The sequence below is a fragment of the Oryzias latipes genome, chromosome 16, assembly GCF_002234675.1.
Source record: "Oryzias latipes chromosome 16, ASM223467v1".
In the NCBI taxonomy this organism is placed as follows: Eukaryota; Metazoa; Chordata; class Actinopteri; order Beloniformes; family Adrianichthyidae; genus Oryzias; species Oryzias latipes.
In genome coordinates, this window is record NC_019874.2 from 25187404 (window position 1) to 25202955 (window position 15552).

The window sequence follows — 15552 nt, forward strand, 5'->3', positions numbered from 1 at the left end:
AATGTAACTACTCCTTTATGTTAAATAACTGATTATTTATTTATTCTAACTTTTTAAAGTGACAATTACAGTTGCATACAAAACATATGTTTGCTTGTTACTCTAGCATAAATCCTTTTAAATTTGATTCTGTCAGGTTAGGTTATATGGACAGTGTTTAAGTCCTAATGTATAGTTGCACAATCTGATATTTCAAGTCTGATTTCCCCTAGATACGAATGAATACACCCCAATTTTTATTTTATTTTAAGAAAGTAAAAGCTTTTATGCTCTCGCAGGCCACATAAAACGACATGGAGGGCCACATTTGGCCCCCGGGCCTTGAATTTGACATATGTTACCTAGATGATGCCGTCTATGGTGAGGGATGTTTATGTAATATTGGTGGCCACTATCACCCTAGAGAAGGTTGTTGATAAACTAAAAACAAAATGACATCAAGAAAATCTCAGTGTGACCCTTTTGCTATCCTAGGCACTTTAATGTGGGAGTTGGGTCATCTAGACCCACTAGACAGTGCGCTGAACCTTTTTTCTTTAATGATTTGTGAACCTCGCTGGTGTCCATGGATTACATGAAATCTTTCCACCTTTATCCACCTATGTCATGGGAGAACACGTCAATGTAAGGGTGGGGTCATAGGATAGCACAAGGATTAAAGCTAACTGATATAACAAATTTAATTTCTTAAGGTAGAAACACAACAAGCTTAATTAAACATTTCAGCAAGAAGGATATTGTTAATCGTAAAAAAGGCTGAAAAAATAATATTGGAGACTAAATAGTTTATTTCCATTTAATGATATTAAATAGTATTTGCATTTTTATTTTTTAGAACGAATTTTCTAAACATTTCTTTTTAATTTAAACAGATTCTCATCAAAAATAACATTTGTTTAACCATTGTGCTATCTTAGATGACCCCACCCTTACATTGACGTGTTTTCCCTACCATGACAAAGGTGGATAAAGGTGGAAAGATTTCATGTACCCCTTGTGCTATCCTAGGCACTTTAACGTTGGGAGTTGGGTCATCTAGACCCACTTGACAGTGCGCTGAACCTTTTTTCTTTAATGATTTGTGAACCTCACTGGTGTCCAAGGTTTACATGAAATCTTTCCTCCTTTATCCACCTTTGTCATGGTAGGGAGAACATGTCAATGTAAGGGTGGGGTCATCTAAAATAGCACAAGGGTTTAATGTATTTAGGAACTTTCAGTTTTCTTCCCTACCTTTCTCTAACCACAAGGTGGCGGTGCTGCGTTGATTGTGTGCCTCATTTAAAGTTGAAACAAGAACAGTTCTATGGACGCATATGTGTCTCATAATTCAAAATAAAAGTGAATACCAGAAATGCTTGACCAAATGCTTCCATACATCTGATGTTAAGATTGCCGTAAATTTTTTATACACAAAAAAAATGACCATCCATTTTTGAGTACCATAGATCTTTTAGTGAAACTGATCATAAACAGACATTTAAAAAATAAGATAATTTTTTTCACTTGGTACCACTTAGGCTGCCAGTTATCATAACTCAGGAGCAAAGGAGGGTCAAAGGGCAAGAACGCCCAGTTTAGTTTAGTCTGTTTAGTTTAGCCATTACCTATTGAATTCTGTGACTATGTCCGAATTTTCACCCTAACCCCAATAAAGCACTATTTGTGCGTTCGCCATTTTGTAGTGTTGTCCGAATCTACAGTTCCCAAATCGAGTGCCCTTGAAATTTCCCCGAAGTGTGCATCGATGCTGGCTAGATCGGCGAACCACAATGCATGCTGTCTGAACCATTTTTGCCCAAAAATGTATATAAATGTATTTTTTTAAGTAAATCATCAATGTTTTTATCTTCAGAAGACTCGTGAATATCGCAAAATATCATTATAATTAGATTTTAACTTTGTGAAATCGATTACGACATATCCGCCGTTTGGGGAAAAAAAAGAGAGTAGTGAGCGTGGTGTCCCATTTGCTTTTAAAATTCAGGGCACTATATAGTTTTTCTTACTAGTTAGGGTGGGAATTTGCACAGAACCTATGACTTAATGCTCTTTATGATTTATGTTTGCAGGTTCGACTCCCGCCTTGCACGCCCATGAGTCGAAGTGTCCTTTGGCAAGACTCTGTGTATGAATGTGTGTGTGACTGGGTGAATGGATCTGTTACTGTAAAGCGCTTTGTCCTTGTAGGTAGAAACGCGCTAGATAAGTATACGCCATTTACCATTTACCAGAAAGGCTGAGAAAGAAGACTGGGGTCCTTCAGAGTTTGCAGGACTCTAGGTTTTGTATGATGGCGTTGTTGCATCCGCCCATATGGAGCGAGCCGCTGGATGGGTGTGTGGATGCACTGACCGCAACAGGAAGAGGATCAACACACTGCTGCGACTTCTGGGATGTCCCCTAGAGTCTGTGATTGTGGCGGATGAGAGGACGTTACAGAAACTGGAATCCATCATTATCCTCTGTATGAAACTGTGGATGCAATACTTCTGCCCTCACACAGTAAACTCTACTCATATGTGGAATGCTTTTACTGCACATTTGCTTTTATGCTGAGAAATTATGAAACCTTATTTAAAAAAAACTTTTTATTTCTTTAAAGAGTGTTTTTTCTCTTTAATAGAATTATGTTGGTTTGGTTTTGTCACTGGTCTCTTGTGTCTCTGATCATCTGCAGTACAGTTTGGGTTGAATGTGGTGTTGTTCCCAGGGAGGGTGGAGGTCAGATGAAGCAAAACACAATCAAAACCCCCTCTGTTTTCTTGTCACTGTAAATGCACATCACACCAGTCCAGCTGCGTGTGCCTTCCAGACGCACCACCAGCCTATAGTCTGCACTCGGGGGGGACGAAGGCCTTGGTCGAGGTGGAGGGGCAGCGTCGAGTCACACAGTGACCCTCTCAGGCTGGTAAAACTGGCTCGTCTATCAGGTACCAATGATTTTAAACACTTTTGTGGACGTTTAATGTTGTTTATCTAATAGGTTTGTGCCTTATTTTGTTTTATTCAAAGAGAAACAGTAGAGCTGAACGGTTCTGTTGACTTTAAGGTAAGACACAACTCTAAGGAAAAGGGAATGGCTGCATGAAATTTTGTTAAGGGACATGTTTTAAGTGCAGAGACTGTCTGAAAACAAAATCCTTACAAACGGAAAATGTTTTAGACTTATTTCCAACAATCTGTGCATCATGAATGGTAAAATTAGCCAAAGCAATAGTTTTAGGGGAAGCTCAGGGGCATGGTAAAGGATAAGATGTGCTTTTGAAACAATACTATGATTTAATTTTAAAAAATTAAAAATTTACCAAAAATTTTCTGTGATCAGTGTTACGAGAAAGGTTTAATTAATGCAAAAAAAATATATATATAATACAAATATTGCAAGACATTTAATTATTTTACTGTAAGATTTATTGAAAAGACTACTTTGAAAAAATTGTCTTGCTTTTTGTAAATGTTTGTGAATCTTGTTCTGCCCCTTCTTTCAGCATCAACAGTGTTACAGAAATGAAGGGGACCATAAATATTTTCTTTATGAGCTGTTTCCTTTCAGGTAAACTGTTTCATATTCACTTTTAAGATTGTTCTAGTTTATAGGCTTCTTAAAAATAATAATAAAAAAATGTTAGTGTCATATATTTTGCATACAAATACATTTGGACGCTTTATGTTGGTGCTTTTGCTTCAGGTACTCTGTCCCTGGACTGGGCAGCCTTCCTGCCTCAGACGGTGGAGGGGCTGAGTGGCTCCTGTGTGGTCATCCCCTGTGCTTTCAGCTTGCCCTCAGAATGGGACGAGTTCCTGGATGATTCCTGTAAGATCATATGGAGGAGAGGCAGCTGGAGCCGCACGCAGGTGTTTGACTCCAGCCTGACTGGAGCGAGCGTCAGCTTGAATATTATGCAGGGAAACCTGACAGGGCTCCTCAGTGACAAAGACTGCACCACCATCTTCAACAACCTGCCATCAAGCCATTATGATGACTATTACTTCAGACTGCAGTGCGACAACTCCTTGATGTTCAACTTTAAAACTAGTGTCCGCATCACTGCACAAGGTATCTTGAAATTCTCTGAACTTTGGGATATTTTCCGTCATTATCTTCTCACTTTCATCCCTTCACTCCCCAGATTCCCTTCCTGGACCGACTCTGACACCATCCAGGCTCGAAGTAGAAGAAGGGACTCCAGTGACTTTGACGTGCTCAGCCCTTGCTCCCTGTCCCATCCTCCCTCCAGTGCTGACATGGACACCGAGTACAGGAGACATTAAGGAGACTGTGGAATCAAAATCTGTAACTTCTGTCATGACATTTAATGCTTCTTACCTCGACAATGGACAGAAATACTCCTGCAACGCTCTCTATAACAGACAGGCGGGAAAAAGTGACCTTGTGTATGAAAAACATCTAATTCTACATGTTATGTGTAAGTACACACATCCATTTATCCATTTTCCAAACCTTATTTATTGTTCTATCTTCAAGTAAATAAATGTAACCCTGGAGGACCCAACTACAATGTTCTTCACTACTTTTAAAGTTAAGTAAACAAATGTGGGTTCTGTTTGCTCATTTTGGGAAGCAACAATTAACAGCAGCCAAAAAATTGAAAATTAAAATATTAAAAAAAGAAAAAAATAGGGCCAAAATTGACCCACTGTGTTCTCTTTAAAAAAGTATATATATTAAAAATGTTTGAATATTAAATATTTAAAATATTTTAGAGAGAGTAAAGTGAAGCAGGGCTTTTCCAAAAAGAAAACAAAAACTCCAAAGAAAAAAAATATTTGACCTTTTTTTCAATTCTATGAACTTTATTTAACTTGTTTACTTTTTAAATCAAATTTCAATATTATTGTTTTCTTTGACCCCTTGATGGTGGAATTTATTTCCAATTATGAAAAAAGTTATTCCATTTTTAAATAAAGCTCATTTTATTTTTTGATACTACAACCCTAATCACTGTGCTAAAAAGAATTAGATTAAGAGCCATTCTTAAAGGCAAACTTTTTCCAAATATTTGAATCAATGAAACTTTCCCACTGCCAACAGAGACAAGAAAAGGTCTTTTATTTTTTCTTAAATCCATTTTTAATCTAAAACTTAAAAATACATTAATTCTACATAATTTTGTCTATAAATAAACACACGTCAAAGTTACATTGGTTATAAGGAAACATGGTCCTCACCTATTATTGTCTTGTAATTGCTTTTTATTAGGTAAAGTTCTCTGGAAAGACTAAATAAGAGGACAAAGAGAAACGATTGTGTTCTATTTTTTTTAAATAGTTATTTTATTAGCCCCTAGTGGTTAAATGCAGAACTGGAAGGATTTCCATCTTTAGGTTAATAAGAGAAGGCTTATTTTCTCACTCATCCCTGTTTGGTAATATAGAAGCACTTCTTACTATTTTCTGTGTTGATGAACATGCTTTTCCTTTCAGATCCTCCAAATAACACATCAGTGAGCTACTTTGGTCCTGTGAAAGAGGGTGACCTGATAACTCTGACCTGCAACTCGGATGCAAATCCAGCTGTGGAGAGTTACACCTGGTTCAAAGTCAGTGGAGAGGATGTGGTCTCAGTGGGATTTAAAAATACGCTGTCAACCCCAGTCACAGAAGTGGAAAGACAGTTTTACTGTAGGGCCAGTAACAAATATGGATCCCAAAACTCCTCCATCACTTACATAGATATCCACTGTAAGTCTGAGGGAATCATGACTTTTGTCAAGAATTCGTTTCAATCTGAACTAAAGGTTGCTTGCATTTCTAGTTTCTCCAAAAGAAACAGCAGTAATTGTGGACCCCACCGGTCCAGTCCTGGAGGGCAGCTCAGTTTCTCTGCTCTGCAGCAGCCATTCAAACCCACCAGTGACCAACTACACCTGGTACAGAGATAACGAGGTGGACCAGGAGACCGGACCAATCTTGATGATTGAAGATGTCAATCCCAGCTTTAGTGGAGATTATCACTGCACTGCCAAAAATCATCTTGGGGAGGAAACGTCTGCAAAGGTCCATCTGGATGTTCAGTGTGAGTTTGTTTCAGAATGATTTACACAGAGGAGTGTTGTGTTGAAGATGCTGCTACTGTTGGTCCAGCTGTGATAACCCAGACATGATCTGGAGCCAGGAAGACGGCAGACAGGGAGCCATTGTCAAGCTGCATGACAGCATCCAAATCCTGTCTGTGTTAATGGTTTATCATGGCTGAGGTCCTGTGTGTCCCAGTGTGTGTACTCATGTGTAGCTCTTTGTCTGAACATATGACCTTTAAATATTAACCAGTAAAGTTGAAAGAAAAACAAGTTCATGCTGAGGAAATAAAGTTTTGGAGTTGTTGATTTGTTTGGATTATTTTACTCTGTAATTTTTTTGCAAATAACAGACTAAATGCAAATCTAAGGCTTCCATTTTACTTCTTCACACCTATTGATGAAAACATGCATCAAACCACGTCTCCTCCAAACTTACTTTACCTTTTACTTAATTTAGCATCTACATGAAAGCAAAAACATTAAGTATTTTTTTCAATAGTTGGAAATAAAATTAGTCATCAAAGGACTACAAAAAATGAGTTCCCTCTGTAAAATATGTTAGAAAATGTTTTTACTCACTTAAAAAGACCATTATTAAAAGACAATTTTTAACAAAATTATGCCATTTGTATTAATTTGCAATTGCACTTTGATTTCTTTATATATGATACAAAGATATATATTATTTATGTTTGAAATGCTGTGTTTCAGTTCCACCGAAGAACACCTCGGTGTCAGCTGACACCTCTGGTACAGTTCTGGATGGCAGCTCTTTGACTCTGACCTGCACCACCATTGCCAATCCAGCGGCGGTGAACATCACCTGGTTCCGGGTGGGAGGGAGAAAAAAGGAGGTGGTCGGTTCTGAGCAGGACTTCACTTTTAATGTGTCAAAACTCTCTGAAGATTTTTACTTCTGTGAAGCTGCTAATATTCATGGAGCTGAATACTCAGATCCTGCAAGAATTGATGTTGCATGTAAGACTGTCTGTTTTGCTCTATTTCTTTTTTTTTCCTGACTTGGACTTGGAACATGCATAAGCCGATGGATTGTTTCTGCTTTCCAGTTCCTCCAGAGATACTGTCTTCTTCACGCTGCATTAAAGTTTTATCACAGACCCGATGCTCTTGTGACAGCCAGGGAAACCCGTTACCCTCTGTGGTTTGGGAGCTGGCAGGAGAACTGGTCAATCATTCTGCTGACATCCCTATCCGGGAGATAATCCTGGGAAGTGGGGTCATTAGGAGTCAGATCACTCTGTATCATCTGGATGAAAACGTACCGTCTCTAGTGTGCAACAGCAGCAACTCCTTGGGGTCCGACGGTCTGGCCTTCAACCTGTCCTCCAGTGAAATCCAGCTAAGTAGGACCCTCTGCTGGATGCTGATTCAAACTACAATTATAACTCACATTTTATCATAGCAACTTTTTTTATAAAATATTGTTACATTAAATTATGTTATTTTATGCTTTGTAATTCATGTGAGCGATGGAAACTTTTCCAGGTCTCCATCCTCTGTCTTTGCTGATTGGCTGTGCAGCTGGAGCCTTGGGGATGACGTTGGTTTGCATCCCATTGCTGATTTATTTTTGCAGGTGAGAAAAAAAATTCAGTTAAAAAGACAACAGTTTGCATACTTTGGAGACTTTTTTAAATTTGTTTTACAGGCTATTACCTCTCTCAATGATTTCCTTTTCTAAGTCCGTTTCTCACTGAAAAAATGAGGCTTTGGATTTTCATTGCCTGTGTTTAAGTTGTTATAAGTAAATATACCTTTTTCTAGGAATAGAATGATCTATAACTTTGATCTAAAAATTGTAAAGAATAAAGTAAATAATTTAACACCTTATATTGGGATTTTTCCCTCATTCAGGACTAGAAAGACATTTTTGGCATTTAACAAAGACAAAGGCCACTTTTCAGTAAACAAATCCCAAGAGAAACCATCAGGACTTTCGCTTTCCAGTGAGGTAAGTTAAAGTTTTCAAACTTCTCAATAGGGTGCAGTGGGTTAAATGTGGTTAAACCATGAAAAACTCTTCCCCTTGTGTTCAAACACAATTTATGTACATTTGCTTACAGATATTGTTGATGAAAAAAAGGTCTTTTGTCTCTGCAGACCAGCTTTCAACCTTCCAGTAAAGCTGATATGAAGAAGAACACAGGAAAAGAGGAGTCTCTCACCTATGTCCATGTGGAGTTTGCTTTATCTCAGGTCACATCAGAGGATGACCTCGAAGACGTAGAGATCAGAGGAAGGGCATCAAAGACAACAGACTATGCAGAGACCTACAGAGAAAAGAGTGAAACAAATGGAAAAGATAAAGAAAAGGTGACATAAATTAATAAGGAACAGGTTTATGGTCCTGATGGAAGCACAGTGATGGCTTTATTCTGAATCTTTAGCATAAATAAAGAGTTTTGAGTAAAAACGTGTGCACACCTTCAGAAATGTGCAAACTTAAAAAAAATGTGCAAACTTTACACACATTGATCAAACCTTTCATAAGAAATATGACAAAGCTACTTAACAAATCTTAATGATAAAAACATAATTTGTAAATATATGAGTGTTCCTATACTTCTCACATTTTGGACCCAAATATTGTTAGGATAAAGATGTGTTACGAAATACAAAGAAATTGTATATATATTTCTTTTGATCTCTTTGTTCTGCAATTAGCTCAGGAAATAGGAACATTTTAGGAAACTAATTTGGTAGATTTAGAAAAAGAACAACCGGTAATCTATAAAACTATCTGATCAAAGAAACTGAATCTATGAGGGATACAAAGATTCACACATCAGTCATGCAGATGGGCATGTTCATAATCAGAAGGAACACGTCTACTTGCTTAAATATTATCTGATCTCTTTAATTAAAATAGAAAGTAATAAAAGATTCACCTAAACAATCATTTACATCAAAATCCTCCTCTTTTAGTCCTGGTCTGTTGTTCATAATAGTCATCAGAAATGAACAACATGTACTGTGAAATGTTCTCTTTTACACAAAGCTGTCTTTTTTTTTCAAGCATTTTTTAACACAGCTGTACTTTTATAGTGTTTTTTTTTCTTTTTAAACGCTTTAAACATGGTTTAATAGTAACAAATGCAGCGCCTTCATTTTTTTTCCAGTCTGCTGATTTCCAGCAAAAAGTTCTCCAAAAAAATAAACAAATAAATAAAAACAACTTTTTTCAATGCATCCTTTTCCACCAAAATAGCGCACCCATAAATGAGTCTAGTTTTTTTTTCTCCTATAATGTTCAAATTTGTATTTTTAGTCAAGTTTCTGTCACGTTATCAATGCTACTGATAAGAAATGACCTGTTGTCACTGTTGTTTCTCTTTAATAATAAACTTTATGCAAATCAAAAACACAGTATTTGATCAAAGCTGTATTTATTTTAAGTTTGAATTTTGTTTTAGATTTTTTTTTTTTGCAGAAAGTCTGACAGCCTCATTTACTATGTTTACAGCAGGGGGGTCAAACTCATTTTCACTGAGGGCCACATCAACATAGTGCCTGTCCTAAAAGGGCCGGATATAACTTCTACATGTAACTAAATGTAATGAAAATAAATGTAACTTCTCCTTAATGTTAAATTACTCATTTATCTATTTATTATAACTTTTGAAAGTGACAATTACAGTTGCATAGAAAACATATGTTTGCTTATTACTCTAGCATAAATCCTTTTACATTTGATTCTGTCAGGTTAGGTTATATGGACATTGTTTAATTTCTAATGTATATTTCCCATATTTCAAGTCTGATTACCCCTAGATATAAATAAATACACACCAATTTTTATTATTACTTAAAAACTTTTATGCTCTCGCGGGCCACATGAAAGGACACAGAGGGCTGCTTTGGCCCCCGGGCCTTGAGTTTGACACATGTGGTTTACAGCATGAAATTCTTACTGTCTTTTAAAAATTACATTCTTTGTTTAAAATGAAATGAAAAATCTATTTACACTGCTGCTTGTTTATGATTAAAGCAAATAAATGAAAATGTAGATATATCAAAGTTCTATTTTAAGGAAAGGAACTCGTAAAACTGTAAAACTTTGTTTTCAGACGAACTTGATTTCAAACTTTTTTTAGAGAAAAAAAAATCAAGGTGAAGAGGTGACATAAGACATATAAAATCCCAGACACATAAGTATCCAAAACCTGTGTCATTAGTATCTTTAGTACCTTTAAAACAATCAATCATGTTTTTTCTAGATTTTCATGGAAATGTGGGCAAAAACGTGGGTTTTATGATTAATCGCCATGGTGACCTGTGGGATACTGTGTTGTATCAACCACTGGACAGATTGAATATAGGTTCATTGACCAGTGCAGTGTGCTTCTCTGTGTGTAAAATTATGTAGAAAGTTAAATAGCCAAAATAAGATAGTACAGTTAGCCTATGTATTAGCATGTGGATAAAATGGCTTATCCCACCAGTCGCTGTTGTTGCCAGGAACACATTTTGAGAGTTCTATGATCACATGAAATAAAGCTGAGTAATTGCAAATTCAAATATCAACACTAGACACCTTAACCATGATGTGCACCAAAAATCTATGTTCTATCTTTATGTTAAAAATACTTTTTTAACATTTTCGTTGAGAGCTTTATTGCCATCATCTTCTTCTAATGGTGCAAACATTAAGCGAACAGCTCTGGTCATGTGATCATTTGCAGTACACATGTGACACTGCACATATTTCACTCAGACACTTTATTATTTCCGTTTAGGATGACGATGATCATTTTTATGGCCTTAGAAATGAAACCATTTTTTTAGTCACACTTGTGACCCATAAAGCAGAATTTAAAGTGTTATTAAAAACAATCTAATTATGTTAAGTATCATTTTATTTGATTTGGTTTATTTCTATTCCAAGCATTAATCGTAGTCAATCCCCAAAAAAAGAAAAAATACACAGATTTATGTAACTCATAACAGAAATTATGAAAATGACAAAGACACACTTAAGTCACATTTGCTTAATTAAATATAGTGATCATTAACTAAAGTCAGGTGTTGCTTGAAAAGGAGTGGGAAGAAGCGAGTTTATATAATCCCACTCCTACCGAGTTATTTCACTCCATAGTTTTGCATCGATTTTGTCATCAGGTTCTGATCAGATCAAGTGCAGATTATTTCAAGTAACAAAATTGATTGCTTATTGATTATCTTCAGACAGAATTCCTACATCTTTTCAGTAAACAGTAATGATTCACAATTTAGGTGACTGATATGTAATAATCATTGATTCTCATCAGAGGGAATGAAGTCTTCTTTGTCCAGGGTTGGACCTGCAACAATCTCTACTTGACCTTCAGCAGTGTCTGTGGCAGAGTTGCACTCATGGTTTCTTCCTGTTGTTCCCTTTGTACTCCTGAAATGTATCCAGAAACATGAAAAATGATTAATACTCCTTTCAAAGTGTGTTCTCATTTCATAACAAAAGACCCACAACACACAGGTAAAAATACAATAAAATTACAAAAAAAATACTATAAAGAAAAGAAGTGTTAAATAAATAGTACACAAATCTTTTTAATCATTTTAAACAGTTTTATTTCTTAATGAATATAAAAATGCGTCTTAACCTGTACAATCCACACGTCCAAAACGCCAATCCAGCACATTAAAAACAGCACGTCCATAACGCTATCTCGCTTGTTTTGAACGATCAGTGTAAACAATCAAACTTTTACATAGACGGCGTAAATGACATGCTACTTTTAAAACGTCCTTAAAAAGCAACATTTTGGCTTCCGCTTTTATGACCACTTTCACTTGCAAGTTTCACGACCCCTGACATAGATGTTTTTAGGCAGTAAACCCTCATCTGAAGACAGCAGGTTTGGTTCCTGCCTTGTCTGGCCATGTGTTGAAGAGTCCTTGGGCAAGACATTGAACCTCACAGGTTTAGTTCCAGTGTTTGGAAACAGAGCCGCCATTAAAATGCAGGGAGTTTTCTTACCACAAGATTAATGCAGACTGTTGTATTCATGGTTCTTTGCTGAAGTTTATTCCTCCTGAGTCTTAAAATTAATTGAATAAACAAGACTATGAGTAATTTTGACTAGTGTTACTTTTATAAAATATTTCCCTTTTTTGTGTTTCTTACCTGTGCAAATGGAATACTACAACTATGAAGCCAAAAATCGTGCCAATCAACAGAAGTTTCACAACTCCAATTCTACCTGTTGATTATGAAGATGCAGAATTTATATAAATAATTTATCTATACACAAACAGAAACACATACAAATTCTCTTCTTACCCTCTGTGGGTGGTTTCTCAACCAAGCTCAGGACGTCTACCAGAGGCCTGAGAGCAGAGGGTCTTCCAAAGTGTCTTTGCTGTTCCTGGATCTTACTGGACTAATCTGCTTTATATAGGTTTCATTTCAATTTGGGGTTCTCCCTACCCAAATAGCCCCCTCATCCGCGAATATTATGTTACTTCTTCTTTGTGACCAACGTTGCAACAGATAAGCAATTAAATTTAGATTTCCTCCAAAAATGTGTACTATTTTTGTACATGTGTTGTTCAAAGACTGTAGACCTTGTAATTCATTATCAGATAATCAAAATAAAAAAAGATTTTCGGCTGTCTGAACCATTTAAACAGCAGATTACTCCGTGATCACAAGAGATGATGTTTTGCTCAGCAACAGACAGCTTCCATTAACTGCATTACAGCGCAGAAAAATAAAAGGACGTTGCCTAACTGTATAATTGTATTTTGTTGTCATTACAGACAATGAAAATCTCAATTATGCGTGATGTAATGAAAGTTTGATCTCCATTTGATCATTTTTATATGTTGGCAACAGGAAAAGTATAGAGAACTGAGGAGATGTCATGGAATAATAACATGTCTGTGCTAACGGGGTTAATAAAGTGTCATCCCCCACAAACTCCCCCAAACTGGACATATGTCATCTGTATCAACTGAACATCCTATGTGTGCAGCATTTGTGTGTGGTCAGAGTGCACACATTCTTACTAATGACGAGCCTTAAGAGAACTTAAGACACATCCTCTCAAGATGCAGTCCTCTCTCTCTCTACAATCCTCTACAGGCCTGAACTATGAAGGTAAAAATGCTCCAAAAAGAACGCACTTGTACATTTGATTTGAGAACTTGTAATATAGAATGTGAATACTTGTGCAGATTTTTGATCCACAAGTATTCACATTCTATATTACAAGTTCTCAAATCAAATCTACAAGTGCGTTCTTTTTGGAGCATTTTTACCTTCATACTGAACAACCCAAAAACCTGCAGCGTGTGACAAAAGCACAAGATACTGGACATGACCCTCAAGCTCCAAGGAGTCTGCTAGAGGACCCAAACCTAAAGGGTAAGCAGGGAATTTATTTTCAACTAATTTTAATACTAATTATTTTGAAGACAAAAAATATTAAATGATTGTATGTTCACTTAAATTGCATTACATTCACTTACTATGAAAGAGCCTGATGGGTGCAGAGACTCCTTGACCGATCTTATTTTCAGCAACACAATAGTACTCTCCTGCTTGGCCTGAGAAAACCTTGAAGTTATTTCCACTGGAGACTTTTTTCTTTTCTGTTTTTTTGTACCAGACATAAGTTGCAGGAGGATAGCACTGACAGCTGCAGCTCAGAGTCACTAAACGTTTCCCATCATGCAACAGCTCTTTACCTTTGATGATTGTTGTTTGTTTTGGAGCATGTAAGCAGAATAAAGGAAGAGATGAAGCAGAGTTAAGTATTTCTATGTTTAGGAACATGTGGTTCACATTTTGTGTTGCCCTTTTTATAATACTCACAATGGACTGTAATCTGTACAGGCTGGGATTTTCCTGTTCCAACATCATTTATAGCTGAACAGCTGTACCATCCACTGTCAGAGGGACTGGCAGATTTCACAGAGTATTTCCTCTCAGAACTCACAGTCATTTCCCTGCCGTCATTGGTCTTCTTCATCCAGGTGAGTGAAGAGACGGATGGGTTAGAAAAGAAGCTGCAGTCCAATGAGAAAGACTGATTTTCCCTTACGACATATCCAGGCTTTGCTTCTACTTTCACATTCTTAGGGGAATCTGAATTTTAAAAAAAAGAGAGGAAAAAAAATGTACTTTTTAATTACTTTACACATTTAATTTATTTTCACTTTTTTTTACACACACTTGCATTTTAGTTTTGGTACTTCTCAAATATCAATTCACAAAAAGACAAAACAGTCTTTTTGTCCACTGCAAGAGAGTCAAAGTTTTAGGATTACTGAAAACTTTAAAGTATATAAATTTTGTCTTTTGTCTTTTTTCTTTTCAACAAATTATACCCTGTGGTTAGGGGGGGTCGTAAAGAATACTACCAACGTATTCCCTGCGTGTCGTAAAAGGCGACTAAAAGGGACGGAGCGAGAGGACTGGGAATCCTCTCCCCTGTAACTACATTCCTAATTACGGACAGGGTAGAGTTGGGAAGGGGAGATTACCTCCCCAAACCCTTAAGATTGGGTCGTTGAATGTGCGGGGGTGTAGTACAGACGGAAGCAAAAGAGATCTGATTGGAAGGATGTTTGAAAGGAGGGGAATGAGCGTGTTAGCACTGAGTGAGACAAAGATGAAAGGGAAGGGTGAGTGTGTGTTTGGAAGTGTGAGTGGGAGAATGTCTGGTGTAGAGAGCGGGAGAGCAAGAGAAGGTGTGGCTTTGCTGGTGAGCTGTGAGGTGAGACGATGTGTGGTTGAATGGAAGGAGGTTTCACCAAGACTGATATGGGTGAAAGCGAAATTTCGGAAGGAGCTGTGGGTGTTCGTGAGTGCATATGGTCCTGGCAGTGAGAGGAATGAAGAGGAGAGAGTGACCTTCTGGAACGACTTGGATGAGTGCTTGCAAGGATTTGGAGCAAATGTGAATGTAGTGCTGATGGGAGATCTGAATGCTAGAGTGGGTGATGAGAAAATTGAGGGTGTTGTTGGCGGGCATGGTGTTCCTGGAAAGAATGATAATGGTGAGAGACTGATAGGAATGTGCACTGAAAGAGAGATGGTGATTGGGAATACATGGTTCAGAAAGAAAGAGATCCATAAGTATACGTGGGTGAGGCAGAGTGGTGGAAGAGTGATTGACAAAGCACTGATGGATTATGTGGTGGTTTCAAAGGTTGCATGTAGTAGATTGCTAGATGTAAATGTGAGGAGGGGAGAGTGTGGAGGTATGTCTGATCACTATTTGGTGGAAGGAAGGTTGCGTGTGGGTATGCCATGGGTGAGATCGAGAAAGAGTGGGGAGGCAAGAAAAGTTCTGAGAGTGAGTGTTTTGAAGAACAGAGAGAAAATGTGTGAGTATCAGAAGGAATTAGGTGGCAAGTGGAATATGGTGAAGGAGCAAATGGTTGTTGGAGTGGAGGAAGAATGGCAACAGTTCAAAAGTGCAGTGGTTGGAAGTGCAGAGGAAGTGTGTGGTGTGAGACGTGTTGGGGGTGGTCTAAGAAAGGG

At 37.2% G+C, this 15552-nt stretch overlaps 2 protein-coding genes across 2 annotated transcripts in view; one reads left to right on the forward strand and one right to left on the reverse strand.

Annotated features, from left to right (window-relative positions):
* The first annotated feature begins 2581 nt into the window (after nt 1–2581).
* On the forward strand, nt 2582–9431 carry LOC105356005 (Schwann cell myelin protein). The gene is made up of 12 exons (XM_011485691.3): nt 2582–2933; nt 3016–3052; nt 3492–3556; nt 3692–4060; nt 4134–4430; nt 5449–5706; nt 5780–6040; nt 6756–7022; nt 7112–7408; nt 7551–7641; nt 7920–8016; nt 8166–9431. Exons 3-12 carry the CDS (start codon nt 3511–3513, stop codon nt 8385–8387), a joined length of 2205 nt encoding a protein of 734 aa, XP_011483993.1. The 5' UTR covers nt 2582–2933; nt 3016–3052; nt 3492–3510; the 3' UTR covers nt 8388–9431.
* A 1862-nt stretch (nt 9432–11293) lies between these two features.
* LOC105356006 (B-cell receptor CD22-like) overlaps nt 11294–15552 on the reverse strand; it is a 40873-nt gene continuing 36614 nt past the window's right edge. The window contains exons 3-5 of the mRNA XM_023964028.1: nt 12187–12262; nt 12040–12100; nt 11294–11448 (exon numbers count right to left, since the gene is read on the reverse strand). Coding sequence (XP_023819796.1) covers nt 11416–11448; nt 12040–12100; nt 12187–12262 — 170 coding nt within the window. The 3' untranslated portion in view covers nt 11294–11415. The remainder of the gene's footprint in view (nt 11449–12039; nt 12101–12186; nt 12263–15552) is intronic.